At 39.8% G+C, this 23,545-nt stretch overlaps 1 protein-coding gene across 1 annotated transcript in view; it reads left to right on the top strand.

The window, feature by feature from the left end:
• The first annotated feature begins 9,945 nt into the window (after positions 1 to 9,945).
• Positions 9,946 to 23,545, top strand: part of LOC126191333 (la protein homolog) — a 59,099-nt gene continuing 45,499 nt past the window's right edge. Inside the window, exons 1-3 of the mRNA XM_049932167.1 lie at positions 9,946 to 10,069; positions 10,888 to 11,084; positions 11,215 to 11,385. Of these exons, the coding sequence (XP_049788124.1) occupies positions 10,893 to 11,084; positions 11,215 to 11,385 (363 nt within the window). The 5' untranslated portion in view covers positions 9,946 to 10,069; positions 10,888 to 10,892. The remainder of the gene's footprint in view (positions 10,070 to 10,887; positions 11,085 to 11,214; positions 11,386 to 23,545) is intronic.

Below are 23,545 nucleotides of genomic sequence, written 5' to 3'. Positions count from 1 at the left end.
ACAACTGGGTCCACGAATTCAAAAATAAGTACAGGGTTCATCAGCGAAAAGTGACAACAATTGTTTCAAGAAAATAAGCAGCGACGATCAAAGTAACATTGGCTGCTGCAGACACTTTTAGAACCCAGACGTTAAAATTGATACCAACTTTTAACAAAGATTTTGCTATCAACACTGACCAGAAAGGTATTTACTGTAGGATATTTAAAAATCGTTTTGCTCTCTACTTGTTGGTTCTCTGATAAAATACCTCAGTTTCTGCTGTGTTTGCTTTCCATGATGTCAATATGAGTTGGTGTACAACAGGACTCTGGCTGTCAAAGGGAGCCAAAGTATTTACGTCAAAAGACATGACATGAATAAAGTGATGTGTACATATACTGCACAGTACACTCTCATTCTGTCTGGAAACATCCTACCTCAAATGTATGTTTGTTTGCATATGATCAAAATTATAAAAACTTTGTAATAACGAATTCAAATTTGGGAAGCTAACGACAGAACTGTATACTGAATTTCACAACGGTGTTTGAAGTCTTTATGTGACTCTAAACGGTTTCTGTTAATTATTGACTCTTGGGGTGGACACGCAAGGCCTGAATTATATGATGAAATCTTTCAGGATGACGATAAATCACCAACATGTAAAATTAAAGTGATTCCTCCAAAATGTACTCCACTTGTTCCATCACATGAGATCTATTTTTGTAGACAAGAAAAAAATCTGGTAAAACATATACAAAATAGTGCTTATTTTATTGAAAATAGTAGAGAAATAAATTCTCAAGAAGACTATGTAAAAATACAACCAATAGTCCCTCATCAGCTGTCCTTGCCAATTTTGAAGGAAATGATCTGATATGCCTGGTACACTTCCAAACTGTCTGACGAAAGAGAAGTTTTCAAGAATGTTAACAAAGTATGTTTTTCAACAGATCTTTTTTTAAAAAAGTTGTTCCTGTAAATAATCGTCCTTCATAAACAGCCATCTAATTATAAAATTGGTGGCAAGTGCCACAACTGCGGCTTTGAGGAAATTGCAAAAAACTTCGAGAAAGCATTCCTTTTTTATATCCTTATTTTTTACAGCCTAAACAAATGAAGACATTTAATCTACAGACAATTTTTAGGCTAAACTTACTGTAAAGCATTTAACAAAACAACAAAAAATTGTTGATGGAACGAAACAAGAACAGGGCTTATGTGCCAACCTCTCTAACATAAAAACCAGGCTAAGTCCATCATTTATATCTGCATATAAAGCGGCATGGGAAGGATAATAATAATAATAATTTTACTATTATAAAAATGTGGGAACTACTGTTTCCAGTTTTTCTATAACAACTATATTATTATGAAAAGTCAGTTAGCTGTAGAGAAGTTCTGTGTTAGCAAACAAACTAGTTAAAGAATAAAAACAAATTCAAACACGTTGCTGTGTTCTTACAAGTTTTATTTCAAAAAAATGCCTTTTACAAAGTTTAATAAGTTCCATTTGGTATTAATTTACCACTATTTTATAAACAAAATATTACAATGTTACAGTCTATAAGCAGCTGCTGTGTTTACTCAGTCAGATTTTGGTAAAACAGTTTGTCTTCTTGTTTGAGATAAGATATCGTCTTTTTTAAGTCCTCCTTCTTCTCAGTTTTCAATCTGGCTATTAGTTCAAGCCAGGGTAGAGCTAAGCCTATTATGGTTTTCGTCTTCAGACTTTTTTGAACACATTTGATTGCGTCCACTTTTCAAATTAATTGAATGTTTTTTTCTGTGTTGGCTTTGGAAACTTTGAGCCAAGCGACCTTGGAAACTTCTAACTTTTTGTGATGAGGTGTTCTTTAGCTACTTTGAAGAAGTCGTACAAATCATCATCGTTCATCATAGTGGTTAGAAAAGGAATTTTTCACATTTTTCTACTCTTTTCCTTTTTTCAATTAGAGCAAAGTCTCGGTCACAGGTTAAGTAAGAGTGACCAGAGGCGAAATACTTGTGGTGAACTTGGTCAAAGAAATCATTACAGACCAAGTATATCCATAGGAACAATACCATTTGATTTTTGATTTAGTTGCAGCTGTTGTCAGGCGACACTATTAACTTTTTTTGGGTAATTTTACTTTTAATCCCACTTAACACACAGCTCGCTATTTCGTTGCCTCCCCTGCCACTCATTCCCTCACGCCAAAGAAACATAAAACCTTTATTATTATCTGTCATATGCAATCCCAAACTGTAACAAGAAAGTTGACATAAATAATACATTTGGCAGTGGGACAATGTTGGCAAAGAGAAAACCTGTTGTACATCTATGGATACTATGCATATATCACTTGCAGGAGTGGTAGAATATACATGCTCACGCTTCACCTCTTCTCAAGCTTTTTCAGCGCGTCTATGATGAAATTCTAGTTAGGTACGATGTACAGCGCCATTGGTTGAGTCATTTGACATTTTACTTTTAAGCAGTTCACATGTGTTACAGGTACCTTTCATTGGGCAGTGAAATCCCAGTTTGGGAAGCTGTTCTTTCAATATATTTTTTTCTAGTACAAATATCTAATGTCTGTGTTTGGATAAAGTATAACAAAAGCATCATACATTCTGCTGTAATTTAAATTTTGGCTTCAAAATAGAAGGGAGCTTTTAGCCCTTGTGCAATGGCTTTCGTCCTTGGGGAAACTTTTGATGTGTTCAACAATGCGTTTTACATCAGCAGCTGTATATTTCCTTTCTTTGTTTTTATTTCCCCTACGTTCAATGTAGGTAACATCACCACTCTTTTTTGCTTTTACCAAGGCTTCCATTCTTCACCTGGTAATTTTGTGTATTTCCAGAAAGTTTTTTTTACAAATTTGAAAATGTCTGCCTTTGTCATCAAGAACTCTGTAAAAACACTAGCCTGTCTGCGACCCTCCTTGGGTTCTTTGTAAGAACCATGGCGCCTTTTTGTAAAGTTGCATACACTTATGTTTCCCATCAAATAAGTTTTGCTTAACATTATCACCTAATTCATAGAACTGGTTGAATATTTTTAATGTGTGTTCCAATGCAATGTCTGAAATCGACAACAAATAAACACGGGAATTAGAGGCATTAAGGGGAGTTGGAATGCCCTATCCTGACAATGTTAAATTTAGTGACTTGGCTTGAATGTGTTTCAGGAACCTGTGTAACCATTGACATGAAACTTTTTACAGGATATTAAACTGTATGTTCTGAGTCTACTGAACTACAATAATTGCATTTCAGCCACTGCTTTCGGAAATACAATTTTTTAATTACACAGTTAAAATTTTGTGTACTTTTTCTGTACATTATACTGAATAATTTTAATTATACATAACATTATGTTCTTCTTTTAGTTCAGTAGACTCAGGGTATGTATGTTATTACTCCCTGAAAATTTGAATACTTCTGAGATTTAGGGGAAAATGCAACAGAAAACGTAAATTTTCAGGAATGGCTTCTAAACTTTCAAAAGACTGTAACTCATTTAATATGTGCTTCATTTTTTATATTTAGTCACTCAGAAGCACCCTGCACCATACTGTATATCATCCCCTTGATCTTTTTCCACGTTTTTTCTTCTTTACTTCTTTCTGGACTCCTTAGTGGCCAACTGTGCTGCATATTCTGCTTTATCAATGTGAACCTCGTCCATCCATTCAAGTTCTCTGATGCAGTTTGCTCCAGGATTAATTCCCATATGCTCTAGCACTTTTACCTACCACTGTTGCCATTATTAATAGCAATAATAGCATCACTGACTGCTTCCCCCCACCTCCACTTTAGCGTCTTCATTCCAACAAAAACATCTGTTTCGTAAGTGAATCCACATAAGATTATTGAAAGACTCATTGGGATTTTGAGTCTGACATGCAGACACTTCTTCAGTAATTCAGGATTTGTCAGGTTTTATAATATCCATGACTGAGCGTTGACAGCTGTATGAATTGTTTGAGTACTGCGCATTGTGATAATTGCACTATGAATCAGGTCCAGGAGAGCAAAGGTGGTGTACTGGTTTTTCATCAGTTGACACTCTGCGGAAGAAGGTAGCGTATACTGCCTGCTTCATTTTCAACAAATCCTCAGTATTATTTCTAATGGCTGTCCCATAATACTGCTGTAGTTCATCAATCATTTTGTCTGTCAGCCTGACTCTTATGGTTCGACATACAATGTGTGTTCATACTATGAAACGATACGGTAATGTTTTTGACAGTGCTACCAATACAAACACATAATTTAACCCTCATAACACAGCAGTCCATGGCCTTCTATATAAACAATTACCGATTTCATTAAATTTTGAAGTAATCCAAGTAAAAATTTTAACATTTTCAACCATTGTAGATTATATTAGAAAATCAAATAAAATACTTCCCATGTGAGTTTATAAGTGATATACAGGGTGTAAATTTTAAGTTGACAAACCAGAATAACTCGAAAAATAAGCTTCACACGAAAAAATGTGTAGAATCCAAAGTTGATTAATTTCGATGGGGGGACAGCTGCTGGTGCTAAAATTAGTCCGCCCCCCCCCCAGCCCCCTGGGGGTGGGTAGGGAGGTAACTTTAAAATTTCAAATGGGAACCCCAGTTTTTATTGCAGAATCAGATTCTACATAAAAACTATGTACATTTTGTCTTAAACATTTGTTTTGATTCTAGGTAGTTGGCATTGTAATTCAAGAAAATCCATGTTCTCATTTTTGTGTGGAAAATGGTTATGGATAAATAAAAAATACTTACTTACTTCATAAATTTTGATTCACTAAAATTAAAACTCTCCCTCTCTCCCCATAGGGTGGGGTTTGAGGGAGAGGGATTAGAGTTTTACAAATCTTGACCCAAATACTGCATTAATTTTTTCTGCAGATTCACTTAAGTTGTTTATTTCGTGCACTTGAGGCCATACAACGTTTAATTATCAAACAAATCATCTGACTACCTAACTAACTAACCAAACATCCTCCTTACTAACGAGTGAACTCATTTTTTATTTATCCATAACCATTTTCCACGCAAAAATGAGAAAATGAATTTTCTTGATTTACAGTGCTGACTACCAAGAATTAAAACAAATGCTTAAGACAAAATGTATATAGTTTTTATGTAGAATCTGATTCTACAATAAATAATGGGGGAATTTGGAAGTTGCCTTCTACCCCATCCTCAGGGTGGCCTAATTTCAGCACCAGAAGATGTCCCCTCGAAAATAATCAACTTTGGATTCTACACATTTTTTCGTGTGAAGCTTATTTTTCGAGTTATTGTGGTTTGTCAACTTAAAATTTACGCCCTGTATATATATCATTTTATTCGGAAAATTGCTAATTTTATAATGAGATAAACATCCGAAAATGTGAAAAAATATTTTTCCATTCTAACTCCCATTAAATAATTTGTGCCTGCCACAAATAACCTGTTTGTTTGCTACTCTGCACATTTAGTAGGAACCAAGTCAAACACAACCCAACATGAACTGCATAATCTAAACATAGGTTAGTTTCAGACGCCACAGAAAAATCATAATCAAGCGAAGTTCTTAAAAAAATCCTTATTCCTAAGCCATTAAAGTTATCAAATACAATTACTTCATCAGATGGAGGTTGTTTTTGAGGTACAGTAACTTTCTTATTGTTCTCATATGTTTTCCTCTCGCCACTGAGCTTCTTATTTATTTGTGAAACACTACCTTCACCTCTTTTCGATCTTTTCTTATTTCTTCCATCACATAAATCACAATAGTAAACACAACAGTCAGGAATAATCACTGCAACTTGAACACAATCGAACCTCAAACTAGAAACAACAGTATGGGTACATAGTGCAGATTTTGTTTCAGAACAAGTGGCACTTAGCACCTGGCCCATTTAGGTGGCAATGTTTTAAACCACTTCTACACTGGTTACTAGACAGCCTGGTTTTTACTGGTGATGGTTGGGCACATAGCCCATTTTTGACAATAAAACCAAATTCTTTGTTTTTGGCACTTAGACCAGATTTTGTAATTAGTCAACATCTGTGCAAGATGCCAAAATATTTTTTCAATGTTTTTATGACAGTTATCATTCTGGTGTTGCACATAAAATAAAAAATTGACAAATGAACATGATCAGTGGAAAAAGTTTTGTATAGTTGAAACTCCACCAAGAATTTTGTGACAGTGACAATTAATTTACTTCCATCAAAAATGCATATGAAATTATTCAGCTTTTCAAAAAGAAAATGCTGATGAGTGTTATTCACATTTTACGTTGCTGTGACAGCCATTTCGTAAACAAAATAAAAAAATATGATTTAATTCATAATACTTTACATTATTAACTAAATTTTAAATTTGCTATATTTTTTAAAACAATTAAGAAAATAAAATAAAAATCGAGCCTGCAGATAGGATAGAGCCCATCTTGACCAATGATCTTCCTGCATCGTGCTGACGGAGCTACTTCGCTTATTTGCTGGGAGCAACGGCATTCAGTGAGTCATGGACTAGCTGCTGGAAGAGAAGGTCATGTTAGACGTGTCCGAAAAAGTTATTTATAAAATGAAGAAGCGACTGTTATTTCGCGCTCGGTTTATATCGCCGTGCAAGCAGATGCATTTACGAACAGTTCTGTGAAGTTTGGGAGATTTTTGAGTGTTTGTTGTAGAGAAAGCCGAGTGTGAAACTATCGGCCTTTGTGAAGAATTCTGCGTGACCTGTTCAGTATGCATTTACAGAACATTTTTTGGCGAGCATCTTCCTTTGAAAAATCCAATGAAAAGGATCGAGTGCGAAACTGATTTCGTAGCAGAGTATTGACTGTATTAATCTCGTAATATTCCAGGTTGGACTTAGTACATTTCTGGCTGTCTTGCGTGTGATATAAGCTGCATGAACTAGTAGCATATGTGTTATCGACGTAATTGTGGGCTTGATGACACAGTAACTAAAAGACAATAAAAAACTTTAGTATCGAGAATCGGACATTCTCAATGAAGGAAGGAAGCATCCACTTTTGCCCGTTATTACTAGAGATTTACAGGTTAATTTTTTTACCTGAGTTATGTGGACTATGGAATCGTAAGTATGGATGATGGTTTTCTTCAACGCTCCTTTTAACATCGTCTACATAGTACCTATAAATGCAGAGCAATGGATAGTGAACGAACGCTATACTGAGGTCGGTGTACATTAATTTGCAGCTTGCTTCGCTCAGTGGTAGCGAACATTTTAACACCAGCCCGCCACAATACTTTTGCTGCGGAATCTTCTCGTGAAATTTCAATCGCCGACTTTCTCCTCTGAATGCGAAAATATTTTGTTGACGCCGACCTACATAGGGAGAAACGATCACAATAATAAAATTAGGAAAATCAGAGCTCACACAGAAAGATATAGGTTTTTCTACACACTGTTTGAGAGTGGAAGAGTAGGGAATTATTGTGAAGGTAGTTCGATGAACTCCCTGCCAGACACTTAACTGTGATTTGCAGAGTATCCATGTTGATGTAGATGTAGATGAATATCGTCCATCGTGTTAAAATTAAATTTAAACTCGTTGATGCCGCCATTTGAAATACGTTGTGGAATATTTTGTCATGCTGTGATGTGACATCGTGTGATGGCCAGTGTCAATTCGCCTTAATTCCCTTTATAAGCTGTTTGATGTGTTTGTATATATTTTCGGTAACAAATAAATATCGCCGATTTCAAATATTATTTCATTTCTGCACACTTTACCATACAAAATTGATAAAGAACATTGCTTATGAAGTTTGCTTTGGACATTAAGAAACTTTATCGCTGTTAATTCCTCAATTCTGATAATATATGCTGACATTTTGTATCATGGATGGTAGCTCACAACCTCACCTTCACGTTTCGTCCTGGGCTCGAAATGATGTGGCATGATACAAGTTGAATACACTCTGATGTGATGGTGACATGATGGCTAGTATGGCCTGGTCTTAAGCCTTCAGCAAATATGACGAATTAACTAATGTCAACATGGTGCTCTGTCGGGTTCGTGATATCACGTCCTGAAGTTTCATATTCAGGAGCCACTTCGTCACGTGAAACACAAAATAAATTCTGTGATATTTCGGCAACGTGCCATGAAATGTAAAACCAATGGGATACAAGGATTCTCCCTATATCACAAGCAGAAAACAAGACGCCACACTTTATTTGTCATAGTCAGTAGAAGCTCATATTCAGTGGGTTTTTTGTTATACATTACAACCTACGAATCTTTGCTGTTTCTAAGCACCAGCACATTGAATTTTGTAATACAATGTTGTTTTCTTGTAATAAAATGATGAGAATCGTCATATCGCTGGTTAAACGATTTTCGTATTTAGATATTTATAATTGGTGTGTTATGAGTGCTCTACAAGCCATTTTAAGGCAATAATGCATTGAAGATTCATAAAAATGTCATTGTTGTTAGGATTTGTTATAATTTAATATCAATTAAAAATAATATTTTGACGGTTAAAGCAGTTAGAAGACTAAGATAAAACACAAGGCCACTAGTAGCGCAGTTTCAACATAGTGGAGTTGGTAGAGGCATCATGTTACAGAACTGTGGTAGTTTGGTGGAGGGTTCATATCGTACTACATGCAATTTTTTTCACTTCCGAGTTTTGTAAAAGGTTATGGTACTTTTTTATGAAGTTAACAGAAATAATTTATGTAATATTTGATTTTATGTAATATTTGATTTTATGTAATATTTGATTTTATGTAAATATAAGTGCATTCTCTGTAAGGACAGAGTTTGTTCAATTTGGTCAACTTTTATAAACTGATGTCTTTACTGAGTGAGCATGTATCTTTGATTTTTATCTTATTATACATTCATGGACATTAATGTTTTTATTTACATATATCACATATAGAACTACATTACTAGCATATGATTAAGAGAGAAAATGTGCGTTTTAACAAAGGTAATGCAATTCTACTTGCGTCCATCTTCGTGAACAAATTGTATTGTCTGCGAGTCAAATAAAGCCAATGACTGCAGCTGAAGAGCGCTGAGAGCGTAAAACCACGTTAACCAGCTCATGCCATTTGCCGATGGCACTGTGTCTGGCGATGTTGGATATCCCGTCTACATTTTGAATGATCCCCAACTTTACATCTACATCTATACTCTGCAAACCACCACGAGATTCAGGGCAGAGGGTACATCCCACTGTTCCAGTTGTTAGGGTTTATTCCCATACCATTCACGCATGGAACACGGGAAGAAGGATTGTTTGCGTGCAGTAATTATTGTACTCTTAACCACACGATTCCTATGTGAGTGATACTTAGGGGACTGAAATATATCATTTAAAGATGGTCCTTGAATCTTTATTAATAGACGTTCTTGGGATAATTTACATCTAATTTCAAGAGTCTTCCAATTTAGTTCCTTCAGTATCTCTGTGACACCCTTCCATGGACGAAACAAACCTGTGACCATTTGTGCTGCCCTGTTATGTATATGTTCAATATCCCCTTCAGTCCTATTTGGTTCGTGTCCCACACATCTGAGGAATATTCTAGAACCGATCACAGGAGTGATTGGTAAGCAATCTCCTATGTAGACTGATTGCTCTTTAGCTGCCTCCTTCCACGTGCCGACGGGCTATGATTAACTTCCGATATTTGCAGACGATACCGTCGTCAAAATGTTCTCTCCGAGAACCTCAATGTGTCATGAAGTTCCGTTGATTGCCTGTGTGAACACCGCTATTTGAAATGGTTTGTGTAATTTTTGACGTTAAGTGATAGCCAGAGTGACTTGGCCTTTATTCAGATGACTCCTTATGGACGTCGTGTAAACGAACGAATTGGTGGCGATTTATTGCATGCATACCTCTAGTCAAGTATTTGCGCAGACAGATCGTTGTATGTGGACCTGGGACTTCCTGCAGGATGCCGAAAATCGATTCATTTGTAGTTTGGCGGTACGGGATATCTTCGTCGTATAGTCTTTGCCAGTCTGAAGATTTGGTGCTGAAGCGGGAGTTGGGAGCTTGTTGGAATTGTGCGTGCGTATGCAATTTGGGGTGGTGGAGTGTAGAAGCTGGTAATTAACAGTATTATAGTGAAATTAATGTATTAGTGGAGTGTTACATAGTATGTGCTGTTTTCACACGATTTGGGTTTAGCATAGAATCATATAACTTTAGAAGCACGTGTGCATGAAAGGTTAGTGTTTACCTCAACCGTGTGGAAACCAAGTTCATCAAACTTCACAAGTCAAACATAGTTGACTCAGAAGAGTTATACGTATAATTGTTTCCACAGACGAGCTTATTTATGTCCTCATGGTGTATAAGGAAAGTGCTTTTATAGTATAATCAACGACGTTATCGGAATATGTTGCAAAATTACGTGATATATCCTGTATGGAACTTGAACAATCTGCTGAAAACAAGCTAGAGATCGCACTGCCGTAGAGTCCTGTTGAGGGGGGGAATATGAGGCATATATGGTTGACCAAATTTATTTTGCGTCAGGCAGGTCGTTGGAATCACGGTCATGTGTATCTTAAAACTTTACAGTCTTAGAGCTGCATTATTATGAATTTTGTGCAGCTTGCTTTATGGTGGTCGTCTACTATTTGGCACCGACCAATAACACTAGACCTGTTGTAGCTCATCTTATTAAGGTTATGGAGTTGCTGATAGGTGGTACTCTTTTAATATCGTTAAAGTGCACTTATATTTAATTTCAGTCGTGTGTGTCATCTAAAGAATGACTAATTTCGGTAGAATATTTTTGCTAGTATTGTCTAGAAGAGTTCTTAATTTTTTTGCGTCATTCGCTTCTGAAGATGTCATTGTCGAATTGTTCTGCTTGTGTTAAACAAACTATTGACTACAATTTGCTCACTGCTTTCAGGAATAATGGCTGAAGAGAATGATGTTTCAGTTGGTACAGAAGAGAAGACTGACGAAAGCAAAAATGAAAAGACTGACGAAAGCAAAAGTGAGGCAGGGAAAGACGCAGTTTCATGCGAGAGTGTAGCAGACAAAGATGAACCTCCTAAAAATGGCGATCAAAAACAGCTGGAGAAACAAATAATCAGGCAGGTCGAGGTAAGAGCCCTTCCCATATTTAAATTTCCTGTCTCTATATGTGTGTGTGTGCAACAAATTGCATTTTTTGTAATATTCTGTTAGGATTACAATCCTCAGCATATTCAATTGACATAACCGATTGTTTCAGTATTACTTTGGAGACATCAATCTTCCACGTGACAGGTTCCTCCAGGAGCAAATTAAGCTTGATGATGGATGGGTGCCTTTAACAGTGATGTTGAACTTCCAACGTCTATCAAATTTAACGAAGGACACAAGCATAATTGCAAATGCCTTAGAAAAGTCTTCACTTCTTGAGGTTTGTTATTATTTAAAATACATTTAACAAGGAAATTTAAGTGCTTTTAAGAGTTTGAGTTGTTAGCAGAAAATGTGGTAACAGTTAATTGTATAATAGCTACTAGGGTTACAGAGGGTATGCTAAGTGATCAAAGAAGCTAGATGTCATCAGCTGACACTTCTGTTGTATGATAGAATACTCCAGGGAAGGCTATGTGAAAGCATGTGAGTACATGCAGATTTGTATGTAATCTTTAGGTTAATGTTTCTTGGCTAAATTGTCCCATTGTGAGGATAGTTGGTAGTACCCTTATGCAAAATATTTGACATTGTACAGCTTTTATCCTGCTGCCAGTGGGTGTAGGGGGTGGAGGGACAAACATTTAACCATGTTTATTTTGCCTGAATAATTTTCAGACTGAAGATCCAAGTGATGGATGGAAATGTAGCATATTCAGGCTTAGTTGAGAGGTGATAATCAGGTTGTGAGATGTACACTTCTACAAACAAGCTTCTTATTGAAATCGTCAAATTCTGTAGATTTTTATTCTCATTTATATCCCTTTCTTGGAGAATCGGAACACTTGCGAATCTGGAGATGTGATGTGCTAATATAGCCTAACGATGATGTGGAAACATCACACCTTTTGTTGTCATTTATGAATTTGCACAAAATTTATATTGTTTGTCTTCTTCACTGGTGGCCAAATTAGTACAAATAAGACAATTCAAAACAGGTTTAGAATGTTTTTGAATGGCTTTTCGCCCTTTATACATTCCAACCATAGTATACATGTAAGTCCTTGCTCCTGCATGTCACTCTTACCAAACACAGATCAGTGCACCACTCTACCCAGGACTGAAACCACACAATATGCCATGGAAACACTGAAAAGTCAGTTGGTGCTGACCTATGGCACTATTAATGGTGTACAGGTGGCAACAAAGCCACGAGGTGGACAAATCACAACATTGACAGATGGCAGGGTGTGGGTGTGACCTTGAGGTGGCTAATTTTGAGACTACGACTCTGTTCAGTCATGGCAGTGAGTACATTGCGTACCATTGTCACTTCCTCCCCCCCTTTTTTCCCCTGTTAGTCACAAATTATGGTAGATGAAGTCGGGTGGTAGGGATCTCTCTAGTTTTACCTTAATGGTTTGGAGAGAAACATGTAAAAGCAATATTTGCTTAAAATTGTAGGAATTGATGAGCATCCCAGTAATGCTCATTAATTGAATCCAAGCTGTAACTCACAGCTCGCTCATAAGGCAGTTTTCGGGTAAACGGAGGCGTCAGATCCCACCCATCGGCTTTGACCCAAGACGTAGGGGTGTTCTGTTGTGTGACCTCACGATGGCATGGGGTTTAGTTTGTGTTTTTTGTTTGTAGATGTCATGTTGCGGTGGGTGCTGTCCTCTGGTGATGTACTGGGTTCATTTGGGTGTCGATGCATTTATAGGTCATGACTGTTATAGAACAACGGAAATTAGTTTCAGTGAGTTAAGAATTACATTTCCATTGTGTTTGTTTTTGCAGTGTTGTTTGATGTTGTTTGTTCGCTGTTTGTGGTGCGGTAAGTCATTTAATTCAATCTGTGGCTCCTTTTGTTAGGTATGGATATGACTAAGTTTAATAGTGCGCTCTGCGATCTGAAATGGGGAATGACATGTTGTCCGTAATTAAGTTCCTGCAACTTTTTGTGCTTGTTATGGAGATAGTGAAATGTGGTGTATGTAAGCAGAATGTGAGTTGGGGGTTAGTGTGCAGTGCCGGAACTTTCTAGTAATGTTTATTTGGGTCTATTGTTCGCGTGTTATGATGATCGGTGGGGTTTTTGTGTGTTGTAGGGTTGGTGTTATTTACTGCATGTGTTTGTGGTTGATGTTTTGGTATCAGCACCTGTAGTTGATTTACGTATCTTAGGGGGAAGTACTAGATTTCAAATTTTTTTGTATAGTCAGTTGTATTTGAGCTGCGTAGGTTATGGGAAATGACCGATTGCAATTTGTCATCGTAGGTGTGTTTCGGTATTGTGAGCTCTTGACCTATACTGGCCAAGAGAAGTGGTTGATTCTAATGTCATTGTAGCTGTGCATGTTTCGGTATTGAGTCACAGTTGACCTATATAGGTCAAGGGAAGTGTCAGCTTCCAATTTTTGTTGTTTCAGCCGTTGGTTTTGTGGTATCAATAGTTGCTGTGGAATTATAATTTTTGGAGTTGTTGGTTTTTATTTTGTGCTATTGACAGTTGTGGTTGAGATATGTAGGTGAAGGGAAGTGACAGATTCCTGTTGATATTGTAAGTGTAACGGAACTTGGGAATTTTGTGGCGCTTATATCGTTGTTTTGTGTGGTTTCGGATTGTGGTGTGTGCCTGTATGTGTTTATACGTAGTTTGTGCCCATCCAAAAAACCCCAATTTCCCGCGCTGGTACCGTTAGTTTGATTATATTTTTGGAGAGGTGTGTGTGTGTGTGTGTGTGTGTGTGTGTGTGTGTGTGTGTGTGTGTGTTGGTTTTATATGTATTTTTGTGTTTGTTGTCTTTTATGTAATGTCGTAGGCACTTCATTGGAAACGTTGAGAATGGTCATTTCCACCATATTGGTGATGTCATGGGTCAAAGCAGACAGGTGGAATTGGACACTTCTGTATTCCCCTGTTTTCTATTTCCTTTTTTAATTCTACCTACCGTATTTACTCGAATCTAAGCCACACCTGAAAAATGAGACTTGAAATCGAGGGAAAAAAATTTTCCCGAATCCAAGCCGCACCTGAAATTTGAGACTCGAAATTCAAGGGGAGAGAGAAGTTTTAGGCCGCACCTCCAAATCGAAACAAAGTTGGTCCATTGTAATATGAGAAACAATTTAGGTCGAATGAATGACAATACACCTACAGTAATTTGGTTAGAGTCGTAGGCTTAGCAGTTAAGCTTTACCAGGTAGCCATTGCTATGCGTCAGGTGCTCCATCCGTATTTATACGGGTACCCTTCCTTTTTCACGTGCTTCGTCTGGTTTGAATTGATTGCTTATTTTTCTTTGATCTGATAAGTGCCGTTCTCTTTGTTATAGGTGTTTAAATCACTCTAATCTGAAAATGCATTACTGTACTGTGTGCTGCATTGTTTGTCACCTTCTGATAATGTGTGTTTACGACCTGTCGCCGCTTGCGACATGGCTTGCTTTTGTGCACGCTACCACCGCTTACAATTAAAAAACAAAAGAGAGGAATCGTCTCATTAGCGAAACAATGGCAAGAGACTGCTATTTGTTGTTACTTACACTGCTGCTTTCTTCGATAATGATCAACAAGAACCAAATAATAGATTGTGTATGATGATGATGATGATGATGATGATGATGATGATGATGATGATGATGATGATGATGATGATGATGATGATGATGATGATGATGATGATGATCTGAGCGAGAGTTTAGCGAAAATTTTTCTCCGTTTGAAAATCTTTGCAGACACCTCGTTAGTACATTACATTCTGCACAGAGTCATCTTAGATTTAAAAATCTAGTCAATTGCCGTGCTTCATTTCTGACTGTACCACTATTAGGCACAAGAATAATACGAATATAAATATGACATGATATGTACATTCTTCCGCGTTGGCTGTTATCTCACTCTAGTTTCGTAGTTTATTAGGCAGACAGGATTTAAATGAGATAGCAGCAAACACGAAACAATACATGGCAAAATGTTCATATTCGTATTATTCTTATGGTGAATAGAATACTGCATGTGATTAACAATACATAAAAGTTCCTATTAGCAACCATTTCTTCTCACAGGTAGGAAAAAATTCAGAATGTAGAGTGGGCCATATTGACAAACATCCCAAACAGTCTTGTCAGTCGGATTTTCGTAGTACATTGAAATGATGCTACATTCGAAGATGAACAATACTGAATTTGTATGTATTTCGTTGGATAATAAATGAAAATGCAGTGGCCGAAACTCGGGGCGGAAGAAGAAAGCTCATCTTCCACCTTTTTTAATTTATTTACTGACGCAGAGGTTTTGGCACCCGTATTTATCCTTGTGCCTGCAAAGCATTCCTGTGTAGCGCTACATATATTCGACGGCAGAACTTAGTTGTGGTGGCACCTACCAACATTTTTCAGAACTTCCGCTTACTTTGCACTCGATTCTAAGCTGCAGGCGGCTTTTTGGATTACAAAAACTGGAAAAAAAGTGTGGCTTACATTCGAGTAAATACGGTAGTAATAGTCCCAGGCTGAGGATTGATATATGTTCTCTGAAATAGAATATATATTATAGCAGATACATTTCAACTTTTTCTGACTTAGGTTGTTTGGTTTCATGTCGTACTGTCACATTGTGGACAGGATCCAATGGCACTATAGGATATGCCATTTTAAGTATTTACTGCCTGACCTGTTTGCAGTTCCATCTTTATTCTATTTGTTAAATAGTAGTTTAAAGAAGAGCTAAAACTTCTATCTCCAGATCTAAACACGAATTTAAACTGTATTACATAACCATATCTAAAAGGAATATCAAAGATATCATAAATGTCAAAGTAAGCAGAAATGGAGGATTTAATTCAGATCATTATCTCTAAGATTAAAATAAGGTTTCTCTCATCTAAAACAGAAAACACAGCCAAGAAAGTAATCGTGAACAACTCCACTACAGCTGATATTACAATAGAAAATATACAAAAATTTAGAGAAGAGACTGAGAAAACAAAATGTAGATTGACATAAACTCCAGTTACAAATTACTAAAGCAATAGAGAGAACATAAGACTGACAAAGAGAAAACAGAGGACATAGACCAAAATGCATGAAGAAGCCCTAGAACAAAGAGCTTGAAAATGAGGTTGTACAAAAGACATATCGAAGAATTGAGACAAAAATGAAAAGAAACCTCATTAATCTGGAAAATCAAAAGGATGTTTGAAATGTATTGGCTTATGGAAATACAACAAAATTTTACCGGAAATATTACTGGAAATTTTTATCAAAGGTTTAAACGTGTGCTTAAAGGGTGTCCAGTGCCAGTTACTTGTTTCAATGATGTGACAGGTTTGTAAACTGTCCAGTTAAGCAGTTAAATTCGAATATCCAGCAAGCAGTACCATAAAATCTGGAGGGGGGGGGGGAAATTCATGAAGCCATCAAATCACTCCAACATCGGAGCAAGTGGTGAAGTCTCCATTACAGCAGAATTATTGAAATGGTCAGAACCAAAGATTATAAATGATTTTTAAACCTGCTCCTTGAACATTTAGAAAACTGAAAAGAATCCAGAAGAGTTGGAAAATAGCATTACTCCACCTGCTACATGAAAAAGGAGATAATCAAAATGTCAACGATTAAGGGAATGCCATTTCTGCTACTGGCATACAAAATATCAATTTCTCTGGGACAGAGCTCTTAAAACTTTAAACAATTGGAAGAATATGAGAGTGGTTTTCAAATGGGAAAATCCTGCCCAGAACAGATTTGTAATTTAATCAATAATTCGCCGCAAAGTTAACAACCCAAAGTAGTATCATTTATTGAGTTCCAAAAAGCATTTGATTTGGTAGACGGAGGAACAATAGATAAAATAATTAGAAAATTTTGTGTTAAAGCAAGATCAGCGAACATAATTTGTGAAACTTTGACTAATACGATATCTAAAGTTAATTCGTGGGAGATCTATCTCATTTTAAATGAGAACTGGTATTAGACAGTGGGATTGTTTATTACCTTTACTGTTTAAATGCATTATAGAAAAATAGTATTTATCTGGAATTTGGAGCTAAAAAATAAAAAAAAATGAACCAATAATTTTAGGAAGGTAAAAATATTAAGGTAAACTGCCTGGCTTTTGCAGACAATTCTGCAATACTTTCAGAAAATCTGATGGACACAGTTATAAAACAAATGTTCAGAAAGAAACAGCAAATTTAGCTGGTCCAACATCTCGGCTGAAAAAATAAAATTCATGAAAGTATAAAAAATGTACAAAATTTTATAGAAAAGCAAATCTAAGTAAATCAGTGTAAGTAAATTTAAATATTTTGGAAGAAAATATACCATGCAATGGGCTAGAAAAATTTGTGGTAGATGTTATAAAATGGGGGAGCATATGGTTTTACAAAGAATATTTACGACAAGAGATACTTATCTAGGATAACGAAACTAAAACACTATACCACCATGGTTGACCAGAATTTTTTATACGGATGTGAATGCCCGACGAACTGTAAGCCGGACTGAGAAGAGGTACTTGAAAGATAGATTATTAGAAAAATAATGGGTGCAATACAAACTAAAAGATGGCTTGAAAATAAGAAGTAACGAGATCTACAAAAATGTAGAGGAAAATTTCAGAAGAAATGCTAAAGGATTATTAATCTTTTTGATGTTGTGCATAAGACTTGGTCTGTTGCCTTTTTATGGTATTAGACCATGGCCTCTTGTAAGGTGGCCAGCCGGAGTGGCCGTGCGGTTCTAGGCACTACAATTTGGAACCGCGTGACCGCTACGGTCGCAGGTTCGAATCCTGTCTCGGGCATGGATGTGTGTGATGTCCTTAGATTAGTTAGGTTTAAGTAGTTCTAAGTTCTAGGGGACTGATGACCTTAGATGTTAAGTCCCATAGTGCTCAGAGCCATCTTGTAAGGCTGTAGCAGACTTGTTCACTGGCTGCATGGTAATTACTGTAAAGGAATTAAATACTACTGCTCTGTTCTTGAATAATACACAGACCATCGGTATTTATAATCTGTATATCGCCTATAACTGTATACACAAGAAACTATATATCATCAGACTTGTCAAGATGTATGTTCAACTTGAAACCTTGAAATAGAATGAATATTTCATTAATCTTTCATTTGCTGAATCACATTGCAATTCTCAAAATTATATATTCCCCAAGGACTTCGGCCCTTCTTCACTCTTAAGTGTATGATAACTGGAACGTCTGTATTTGCATCTGCGCAAATATTGCATTTCTTGAAGCTGCTGTGATCGCGATCACATCTGAGACACATGTTGTTCCTTGGCATGATTCTTCACATGAAAATAAAATAAGAACCGGACAATATTTGTGCTCTCCTGTGTGAGCAGTTATTTTATGATTTCATTTGTGAGTATCCTTAGACTCCCATACATGGCTCCACTCTAGGCAAATCCTTCAGAAAACACTTTCTAACACTTAAGTCTACATTCAATGTTAACAAAATTCTCTTCTTCAGAAACTCTTTTCTTGCCATTATCAGTCTACATCGTATATTCTTTTTCAGCTATCGTCAGTTGTTTTACTGCTCAAAGGCAAAGCTCATCTAATACTTCGTGTCTCCATTTCTAATCAAATTCCATTTGCATTGCCTGATTTAATTTGACTGCATTCCATTACCCTTGTTTTGTTTTCGTTAATGTTCATCTTATATCCTCCTTTTGTATACTGTCCACCCCTTCAGTTGCACTTCCAGGTCCTTTGCTGCCTCTGACAGAATTAATGTTATTGGCAAACACTAGAATTTTTATTTCTTCTCTCTGAACTTTATTTCCTACTGTAAAATTTTCCTTTGGTTTCCTTTACTGTTTGCTCAGTGTACAGGTTGAGTAACATTGACAATTGGCTGCAACCCTGTCTCACTCCCTTCTCAAACACCGCTTCCCTTTCATGCCCCTTGACTCTGTTTTCTGTACAAGTTGTGAATAACATTTTGCACCATGTATTTTATCCCTGCTGCCATCAGTATTTCAAGGAGAGTATTGGATTGACATTTTCAGTAGCTTTCTGGGAATCTACAAATACTATAAGCATAGGTTTGCCTTTCGTTAACCAATCTTCTAAGAGATGTTGTAGGGTGAGTATTCCCTTGCGTGTTCCTGTACTTCTCTGGAATCCAAACTGATCTTCCCCAAGGTTGCTTTAAAAGTGTTTCCCATTCTTCTTCTGTAAATGACTCAAGTAAGTATTTTGCAATGACTATTTATTAAACTGATAGTTTGGCAGTATTCACACCTGACAGCATCAACTCCCACCCCCCCCCCCCCCCCCCCACCCCCCACCCCACCCCTGCGGGTTCGGGGGTTAGAATAGGCCCGCGGTATTCCTGCCTGTCGTAAGAGGCGACTAAAAGGAGTCTCACATGTTTCAGCCTTATGTGATGGTCCCCTCTCGGGTTTGACCTCCATCTTTCTAAATTATTCCGAAGAGCGAGCTAATTGGGGAAGGGCGCCTTACATGGTGCACTGTATCCGTCGTGCAATTAGACCTTTAGCCAGCTTTCTCGTCGTTGCAATGGTGTCCCGCTCGTTTTCGATCTCTTGGGTGAGGATATGTCCCTGGGTACGATTACCACGCTGCACTCTGCAGTGTTCCTTTTAACTGCAACGACAACCTTGGACATTTTTGCACCTAAGATCCAGCACGCTAGCCAGTCCGTTGTGGTGGGGCCGCCATGTACCCTGTTGGTTGTAGCCCCCTAACAACACAGGGATCGCTCTACTGATGCCTGCGCCGTTAACTCCCCACGTATGCCAAGGAGTAGATGCCTATCCTCCTGGGGTATCGGGACTCCCGGCAACGGCCATCCTGCCAGGTGGCCTTTGCTGTGGCTGGGTGGCGCCCGTGGGGAGGGCCCTTGGTCGGAGTAGGTGGCATCAGGGCGGATGACCCGCAATGAAGCGTGGTACATCATCTCTCGCTGGCGGCCAGCCGCCAGCAGTCTCTAAGCATTCTCGGGCTCAATTTAATGCTCAGAAGTACGATCCGAAAACGTTCACCTCCCTGGCCACGCCGTGGGAAGAGCGTAAGTCTCAGGATGGAGGTAACAGTTATTCGCCCCGATTCTTAGTTTGCACGAGAGCTGATGGGGAGTCTTTTCTCTCCACAATGCCTCAGTTCTTCGTCAAGCATTTAGAGGACAAGTTTGGGGAGGTGGAGGGCTTGTCTAAAATGCGCTCTGAGTCAGTACTGATACAAATGGCATCCTCCGCCCAGTCACGCAGGTTACTTGCTTGTGACAAGTTGGGGGATGTTAACGTTACTATTACACCACATAAGAGTTTAAATATGGTCCAGGGTGTTATTTTCCGTAGGGACCTCCTTTTGCAGTCTGATGACGAGCTGCGTGCCAACTTAGAACGTAGAGGTGTTCATTTCGTCCGGCGCGTTCATCGGGGTCCGAGGGACAATCAGGTTGCTACCGGTGCCTTCATCTTGGCCTTCGAGGGTGATACATTACCGGAAAAGGTCAAGGTGATGGTCTACTGATGTGACGTCAAGCCTATATCCCTCCCCCGATGCGGTGCTTCAAGTGCTGGAAGTTCGGCCATACGTCTTCCCGCTGCACTTCCAGCCTCACATGTCGAGATTGCGGACGCCCATCTCATCCCGATACTCCATGTGCCCCGCCTCCCATCTGCGTCAACTGCGGGGAGCACCATTCACCTTGCTCGCCAGACTGCAGAATATTCCAGAAAGAGCGCAAAATCATGGAATATAAGACCCTGGACCAACTGACTTATACTGAGGCCAAAAGGAAATACGACCGATTACATCCAGTGAGAATGACATCTTCCTACGCCACTGCTACAACACCTGTGCTCGCCCCATCAGTTTCGCGACTTCCGGCCGGATCGACGAGTGGTACAACTCCTCCTGCCCCCTTGCCAGTGGGTTGCTCCTGTGCCACGTACCTCAGGAGCAACAACATCCCCCCCATCGGGGATGTCGGTCCCCACTTCTAAGCCGGAGAAGTGTCCAACTTCTTCGGCTTCTCACGCTCGCAAGGGGTCCCTCCCTTCCCAGGTTTCCACCAGCGGGAAGGCTGACGACCGACAGTGGCGTAAGTGCCCACAATTAGCTGGTCGAAGGGCTTCACGATCCTCCTCAGTCCCGGAGACTGAATCGGTGAAGCCCTCCCAGCCAGTTAAACCCAAGGAGCAGCGTGAGAAATCAAAGAAGAGCAGCTCTAAGCCCAAGGAACTCGCGGTGGCAGCCACCCCACCGCAACCTTCCAGCTCTGCATCTGAGGACGAGGTGGAGATTCTGGCGTCCGCTGAGGACCTCGATCTCGCCGGTCCCTCAGACGCTATGAATAGCACTAGCACAGGTGCTCAATCGGAGGCAGCAGGTGACCCAGCGGCGTAATCTGCCTTCCCAGTCCCGTCACGCCTTTCTCAGCCATGGACAAAACCATCCTCCAGTGGAACTGCAGCGGTTTCTTCCACTATCTAGCTGAGCTCCGCCAACTTATCAGCCTTCACCCTTGCCTCTGCATTGCTCTGCAGGAAACTTGGTTTCCAGCAATGCACACCCTCGCCCTCCGTGGCTATCGGGGTTATTATAAGAACCGAGCAGCTTATGAAAGGGTGTCTGGTGGCGTCTGCATCTATGTCCTTAACTCTCTTCACAGCGAGTCTGTCCCTCTATAAACTGCTTTAGAGGCTGTCGCTGTTAGGGTGTGGACGCCGCAGGCTATTACCGTCTGCAGTCTTTACCTTCCACCGGAGGGTGATGTCGCGCAGCATTTCCTGGCTGCGCTGATAGCCCAATTGCCGCCACCTTTCTTGTTACTGGGCGACTTTAACGCCTGTAACCCTCTGTGGGGTGGGTCAGTGGCAACAGGTCGAGGCGCCACCGTTGAGCATTTATTGTCGCAGCTCGATCTCTCGATTTTGAATGATGGTGCCTTCACACACTTCAGTGTGGCGCATGGCACATACTCCGCCATTGACCTTTCAATCTGTAGCCCTAGCCTCTTACCGTCTGTCCAATGGAGTGTGCATGACGACCTGTGTGGTAGTGACCACTTTCCGATGTTTCTGTCACTACCACAGCGTCACTCTTCTGGGCGCCCTAGCAGATGGGCTATGAGTAAGGCTGACTGGGACTTGTTCTCCTCCACTGCCGCTATTGAGCCTCTCTCAAATGATGACATTGATGCGGTGGTTACATCGGTCACCACCGGCATCATTACTGCCACCGAATCTGCCATTCCCCGTTCCTCTGGGTCCCCTCGGCGGCGGACTGTGCCTTGGTGGTTGCCTGAGATCGCTGCAGCGATTAAAGATCACCGACGGGTGCTACAGTGTCACAAGCGACATCCCTGCATTGAACACCTCATCACCTTCAAACGGCTGCGTGCATGGGCCCGCCTCCTTATCCGCCAAGGCAAGGAGGACTGCTGGGAGCGGTATGTGTCCACCATTGGCCTCCTTGTCACTCCATTGCTTGTCTGGGCCAAGATTCGACGCGTCTACGGCTATTGGACCCCTGCCAGCATCCCTGTGCTCTCACTGGCTGGAGCAGTTTGTACTGACTCCGACGTCATTGCAAACCGCTTAGCAGAGCATTTTGCTATGAGTTCCGCTTCTGCGAATTACCCCCAGGCCTTCCGCTCCATTAAAGAGTGGATGGAATGTCGGTGTCTTTCTTTTCGCACCCACACTTCTGAATCCTACAATGCTCCATTCAGTGAGTGGGAATTTCACAGTGCGCTTGCCCTGATACCGCCCTCGGGCCCGATCGCATCCACTGTCAGATGCTGAAACACCTTTCAGTGGACTGAAAGCGACGCCTCCTCGACCTTTACAACCGTCTCTGGGTCGAGGGTGAGTTTCCGTCGCAATGGCGGGAAAGCATTGTCATCCCCGTTTAGAAACCGGGCAAGAGCCCTTTGGAGGTGGACAGCTACCGCCCCATTAGCCTCACCAATGTTCTTTGTAAGCTTCTCGAACGGATGGTGTGCCGGCGCTTGAATTGGGTACTGGAGCCGTCTCAGGGTGGGTTCCGGAAAGGCCGCTCCGCCGCCGACAATCTGGTGAGCCTGGAGTCGGCCATCCGTACTGCCTTTGCCCGCTGTCAGCACCTGGTTGCTGTCTTTTTCGACATGCGGAAGGTGTACGATACGATACGACATGGCGTCATCACATCCTTTCTACGCTTCATGGATGGGGTCTTCGGGGCCCTCTGCCATTCTTTATCAGAAATTTTCTGTCGTATCGTACCTTCCGCGTGCATGTCGCAGCCTTATATAGTTCCACCCACGTCCAGGAGAACGGTGTGCCACAGGGTTCTGTTTTAAGTGTCTGCCTTTTTTTAATAGCCATTAACGGGCTCGCTGCGGCCGTGGGAAATTCTGTCTCTGCTTACCTGTATGCTGACGACTTCTGCCTTTATTACAT

The sequence above is a fragment of the Schistocerca cancellata genome, chromosome 6 (genome assembly GCF_023864275.1).
Source record: "Schistocerca cancellata isolate TAMUIC-IGC-003103 chromosome 6, iqSchCanc2.1, whole genome shotgun sequence".
In the NCBI taxonomy this organism is placed as follows: Eukaryota; Metazoa; Arthropoda; class Insecta; order Orthoptera; family Acrididae; genus Schistocerca; species Schistocerca cancellata.
This window is presented reverse-complemented; position numbering and strand designations above follow the sequence as displayed.